The 6465-nt window shown below is 39.6% G+C and overlaps 1 protein-coding gene across 1 annotated transcript; it reads right to left on the minus strand.

Moving 5' to 3' along the window:
- Positions 1–2224: 2224 nt before the first annotated feature.
- Positions 2225–4876, minus strand: LOC137810031 (protein SHORT-ROOT). Its single transcript, XM_068611151.2, has 2 exons — positions 2540–4876; positions 2225–2404 (listed from the first exon to the last, which is right to left on the minus strand). The coding sequence occupies exon 1, from the start codon at positions 4016–4018 to the stop codon at positions 2561–2563; it is 1458 nt and encodes a 485-aa protein (XP_068467252.1). The 5' UTR covers positions 4019–4876; the 3' UTR covers positions 2225–2404; positions 2540–2560.
- Positions 4877–6465: the final 1589 nt, after the last annotated feature.

Genomic DNA, 6465 nt, shown 5'->3' on the forward strand with positions numbered 1-6465 from the left:
CGTGGATGTCATAAATTGGTTATTTAATGGCATCATGAGATGATCCACCTCTAGCTCAATTATTTTCTTTCACGGAAAGGACACTTTTTCGGTTAACATTTTTCAGGTTAATCGCAATATTAGGATCTATAAAAACATGATTAGGGGAACTCAAGTTTGTTTCTATCATTATCATTATGATCTAAGTGAAGCTCAAATTTGAAGTATAGTTACACTCACAGTTTGTATTGCGGCCAAGAGCCCGAGAATTTTTCTTAATAGAAAATGGAAGGGGTATAGTATAGAAAGTTTTGTGGCGAGTTAATGGTAATAAGGGCCACGTGAAGGCCTAACACTGGGTCCAATTCTATATAGTTCCTAGTAGCTGGCCCTTATATGTCAAACACGTATCATCCTGTGTGAACTCTGAAAACACAAAAAACTACAGTTGCAACCAAAAGCCCACATACATGTAGCTGAAAAAATGAGTAGGAGGAACTACACAAAACATAGATGCCATGAATCCATTTAACTTAATTTAATTGCAAGTTTGATCCTTGTTATGTTTCCTATTCAGCAGAGATGAAGAATGATATAAATGCCATAAATCCTATTAATTTGAGTTTGAAGGTTGGTCTTGAATTGTTTGATATTTATTGTTAGTTTTTGTATAGTGTATGAGAAAAATAGTGTCTTCCATTATTACGGGAGATAGGAATATTTTGAAGAGGAAAAGGGATTAATAGGGAGAGACAGAGATCCTGAAGTACTGTGGGTTTGAAATTAATAGGACTGAAGTTAGCATTCTACATGAAGTTGGCCCCATAAAAATATAAAGACATGAGCTTGTCATTGTCATTGGTATAGAAAAGGATACAAAAGCTTAAACCTGCAGAAGAAGGTATGGGCCAGCATCAAACTCCCTTTAATAAAAAACCAAAAGAAAGAAGCTATAAATGTTTTAAAATGAGGGAGGAAAAAGATGCAGAAAGAGTGGAGAGTGGATATGTTAACGTGGAGGGGGCAAGTCTCATCAGTAGTTCAAGATATGCAACCCTAAAAAGATGAACCCACTATTCATATTATTTCCTTTTCATTGTTTATGTACTTACCAATTTATTGGCTTTCTTAGGAAAAAGGAGTCTCTCATGAGCCCCCCCCTTATCTTTCTTACCTCCATCAAAGAGCTCAGGGTTTTGTGGGGGCCATTCAGAGGCTAAAGTTAAAACAGGTGCCATATACAAAGATCATAGATACATAGATACTAGTATAGTTTAGGCTCAGAGAGCAAGAGAAAGAAAGAAAAAGAGAGAGAGAATAAAAAAGAAGAAGACCAATTCAAAGACAGCGTGCTTGCCACTAAAACCTTTAAACCCACTAATCACTATACACCTTTTAATGACATGTATATTCCAACCAATAACCCAACTTGGTGGCCGTCCTAAGATTCTATACCTCATTTTATTTATGCTTCCATCTTCATTCACTTTTACTTTCAACTCCTAATATATCCTTCTACCTCATCAAATCATGTTCATACGCAAAAAAAAAACATATACAAATCCCATTTTCTTTTCAATCTAATTGTCATTTTCCAATATGAATTCAATGTTTTGGTAGGCCAGGGATGTCTAACCACTGTCGATGATCTTAAATATATTGTAAAATACAACATTATCACACAATTCTTCTTCTTAACTAATTATGTTTCATGCCTTCACGATTAGTTAAACGCACAACAATTATGCTTCTTCTCATCTCTGGTCAAATCTGGACCAGCTTAGATAATATATATTATATCAATTATCAACTACCACATACTTTAACTTAGTCAATAATCAATACGCTTGAACCTACAAATTTGGATTGCGACAATAAGTTATATTTTAGCAGAATAAGTTAGCAATTTGTTATTAATAACAAAATACTCGACGAGAGAAATATAGAATTTCACAATCATTGACAATTCATTACTATTTCTCCCAGTTATTGAATGGTCACGCACGAACGTTCTTTTTAGCTGGAAATGGTCCCAGATTTTAGGAGACAAGTAAGAAAGCATGAAATGTGATTCTCACTCATTGAATGTAATTTCTTTATGATTTTATCTGCTGGAATAAGGAAGCAACAGGATCTTGTTTTGAATTGTACCCTGGACATTTATTTACTAGAGAGAGGGATAAGAGTGCTTGAAATAAAGTAATTAAAATAGTTGAATGGTATTTTGTTGTTGCTTAGAGATATATAAACTGAAAACATAAAGCCATATATATATATATATAAAGTGTGTAGAAGAACAATTCTTAAAAATGAAAAGGAAATGTGAAAATAAAGTGAATGATTCCTTTTTGAATAATACAGGCAAATCCCCTTGCAGCTATCATCCTCATACCCTCCGATTAATCCCATTGTCTTACGTACCAAACTGGAAAAAAAAAGACACGAATTAGCTTAAAGAAAAAGAAAAGAAAAAAAAAAAAAAAAACCCTCAGCTGAGCCAGGGGCACGTGCTTTGAGAACAGAGAGCACGTGGGATTCAGTCCCTCAACTCATTACTCACGTCAAGTCATTCTCCTCTACACTACGTCAAGGACCTCCATGCACTGGCCCACACCACCGGCTGGTCCTTCCACGAAAGGAATATTCCGGCGTCGGAGCACTGTGCCATTGCCCATCCCTCCCTATACCTCCTCAACAACGCTCGCACATCATCACAAACCTCTTCGCTAAACGCCACCGTATTGAATCCACCACCATGCATCCTCCTCGTCCACCGCCCCGCCCTCTCCCGCCGCTCCACCGAATCCGCCGCCGAACATGCCACCAGGTCCACCACCTCCCTCCCCGCCGCCCGCTCCAGCATCAACCGCTCGTTGCTCGTCCGCGGAAAGCTCTCTTCTAACGCTTCGAAGTAAACCCTAAACCACCTCAAGCACTCTTCAATCCCCTTCACGAACTCCAACCCCTCCAATCCCACGTCCAAGTCCGCCTCTTCCTCCACCAGCGTCACGATCCTCGGCTGCAGCCTCCTCAACGAGGATATGACCGCTTCACGGTGGCTCCCGAGGGCGGAGATCGAATGCAAAGTATTGACACAGTTAATGGCCAAAGCCTCGTCCTCTTTGATATCCAAGGCGCTGAAATCGAAGTCGGAAAGTTGGCCTAAGTGATGAACGACGTTGAATTGAAAGGGCACGCCCATGAGTCTGGCGAATTTCTCCATTCTGGCGCCGATTTCCTTCATGACCTTGTGCGCGGAGGCGGCGGTGACGAGGGAGGTTAGACGGAGGTGCGGAGTGTCGTCGTTTCGAGTGGCCAAGGCTTCGAAGAGCGTAGGCCATTGGGTGCAATAGGTGTTGCTGATGTCAACTATGTGTAGTTTGGGCTCGCCTTCCAAGGCTTCCAAGATGGCACCATTCGACGCCACGTGTCCGAAGGTTGTCCAGGGACTGACCTCTTGGAACTTCAGCACCGTCTTGCGCGTGGATTCGAAGGAGCATGTTTTCTCGGAGGCCGAGGCCAAGGTTCGATAGGTTCGGTCCCCGGCTTGAGTGATGCGGCTGAAGAAGGCTTGGAGGAAGTAGGAGGCCAGTTTCTGGTCGGTGTCGCCGTAGGGGGAGGCCAGTTCGTTGAGCATCCACATCAGTTGCTGGAGGCGCGTGGTGTTCTTGTCGGAGACGGCACGTGCGGTTTCGAGGAGGATGTCGTGGGCCCACTTGCCGGAGAGCTGGAAAGGGAAGGCTGCGTCGCGGGTGGGAGAGAAGGAGAGGTCGGTGGTGGTGGTTGGTGTAGTGGAGGGAGGGTGGGGTTGATAGGGATAGTAGTGCTTGGAAGAAGACGAGGATAGGTCTTCTTCATCCATGAAAAAGTTGAAGCATTCTTCGTCTTCTTGTGGACAGGGATAGTTTTGTTGTCTGGAAGATCGAGAGCTGCTGGTGGTGGTGGAGTTGTTGAGGGATTGATCTTGATCAGCTTGAGCTTGAGCTTGAGCTTGTAGTTGATGTTGGAATCTCACTACTCCAAACAACGTTGTATCCATTTAAGGTTATTAACCTTTGACTCGCATGGATATTAATTGGTCACTCACTCACTCACTCACTCACGTCCTCCCACCTCAACCAACCAACCCACCAAAGAGAAATGGACGACGTAACGTGTATTTTGAACGGTGGGAATTGGTGTGTCGCCGTGGAATTGGAAATTGTGAATGGATTGGATTTGGATACACTACATAATAACCTTACTTCTCTATGTGTGTACAAAGTTACGTAATTGTTAATGCTATGTATGTGGGTTAATTTTGAGGGGGTGAGGTGGAAATAAAAGTTGAATGGAGTGGTAATTAACCTTTCTTTCTCTCTCTCTCTCTCCTTTTTGTGGAATCGATGTGCTGGGGAGATGGAGGTGGGGTTGGGTTTCTTTTCTAGGTTATTCTTTTATTGGGAGGAGCTTGTTTGATGATAAATAAAAATAAAAATGGGTATGGAGAGTGTGAGAAGGTAATGTGTAGGGGTTGTGGGCTAGGTGATGCTTAGAATAGAATTGTGTCTGACAAAAGATGAAAAATAAGAAAGTGTGAGCAAAAGGTAGGGAGAAGAGATCCTTTTCATTGTTTGAGAGAGTATTTGATGAGTGGGAGCAGGCGTGCCAAAGTGCCAATTGGGTAGAGAGAGAAATGAGAGGGTAAAGCTGCCGGCGTGAATCATCATCATCATCTTCGTCAACACAAACAACAAACAAACCCACTCACTATCTTCTCTCATCACCATAACGCACTCACACTCCTAATCCTAATCCTTCCCAAAACTCTCACCAACTTTTCTCTTTTTCTATAACCATTTACATAATCCCACACATCATACTATTATTCTCTCTAACTTCTAGGGCATGCCTTCCCACTTTATCTCCACTCTTTCACCCTTTCATATAACCACTATAACCATCTCTCTCTCTCTCTTTCTCCTTCTTCTCCTCAAATATTTACCTTCTTCTCACTCTCTTTAATCCTTAATCCTCAGATTACAATAAAATTACTTCTCCATTTGTGGCCCAGCCTTCCCTCGTCACAAATTGACTTCCCAATTTATATTATTTATAAAACCACGTCTGCGATTATCCTGTGTACTGTTCCCAGGGGCTTCACGTTTGCTTTCTTTAATTACACACTATAATTTATTATTAGACAACGCGTTTGCCGTGTAATGAAACTGGTTTTTCTTAATCATGCCATTTCATTATTATGTGGAGGCTCTTGTTTCGGAAGTCTTTAATCGTCAATCATTATGGGAAAAAAAATCACTTCTCTCAGCTTAATCACTTCACTTTATGCCGCCCTTGTACGCTAATGTTCTTTTCCTTTCTTCCAATCCCATAGCTCCCGACAAGATGAGACAGATATTAGCCCTGCTGAAATCCATTGATATAAACAGAAAGGGAGTTTCAAGAACCTTTTCCTTTTTCCTTTCTTTTTCTTGTTTCCTCTATCAGTAATTGGTGGGGAGTTTTTGCTTTCATCCTCAACCACGACATTATAAGGATTTTCCAATTCACTGTCATTAATTAGTCTTTGATTATATATATATATATATATAGTTAATAGATATTCTTAATTCAACCAACCATAACGGTAAGTCCAACTACTTTAGATGTGAAGAAGTGTTTGAAATTTCACATGAGGACAATTTATTGTATATTAGTGAGATAAACCTCATTCCATGAATCGGTTTTATAAGGTTGAGTTAGGCTTAAAGTTCATCTCTTAATATGATATCGGTGTCACTCGTTATTGGATCACCCATAATATGTTGTCTCACGCACGAGTCTTACATCGACTAGAGATAAAAACAATTCATTGAATATAAGTGGTGCAAAACTTATCCCATAAACTAGTTTTATGAAATTGAGTTAGACTTAAAGTTAATTTTTAATAAAGTGAATAAACCAGTTAAAAACAAGTGAAATTTTGTATTACATTTCTAAGAATTTAATAAAGTTAAAAGAGAAGATGTTATTAAAATTATGAGTTCCATGAAAAGAAGTGGTTGATGAATTTAGTAGAAGTGAAGAGATAAATAAAAAAGTAGAAAGAACAGCAGAAGAAGGCATAATTGGCGGCTTTTATCCTTTCTTTTTGCTGTTGTTGAGGTGAGCCCCATATCCATTTTCTTTTCATTAAAAAGCTGTTACACATGTAAGAAAGCCTATAGTTGCTATGTCACTGCCACAACCATAAAATACTAGTTTATTTTCGTTTGGACTGTAGCAAAGATAATCAAAATTCAATTATCGTAAGTACTATACTTTATTTCTTTCATTTCATCAATACACTACTCACACTTAATTTAACAATGTCTGAAGAAAAATAAATTTTATTTCACTTTCCTCTTGAAATAGCAGTTGTTCTTAATTTGTATTGTTGTAAAAGATGATTTTAATGATGTATTTGGTGGATGTTTTGTTGTTGTGCTGTTTCCTATGATAGTTTAA

The sequence above is a fragment of the Phaseolus vulgaris genome, chromosome 2 (assembly GCF_051622355.1).
Source record: "Phaseolus vulgaris cultivar YP4 chromosome 2, ASM5162235v1, whole genome shotgun sequence".
Classification (NCBI taxonomy): Eukaryota; Viridiplantae; Streptophyta; class Magnoliopsida; order Fabales; family Fabaceae; genus Phaseolus; species Phaseolus vulgaris.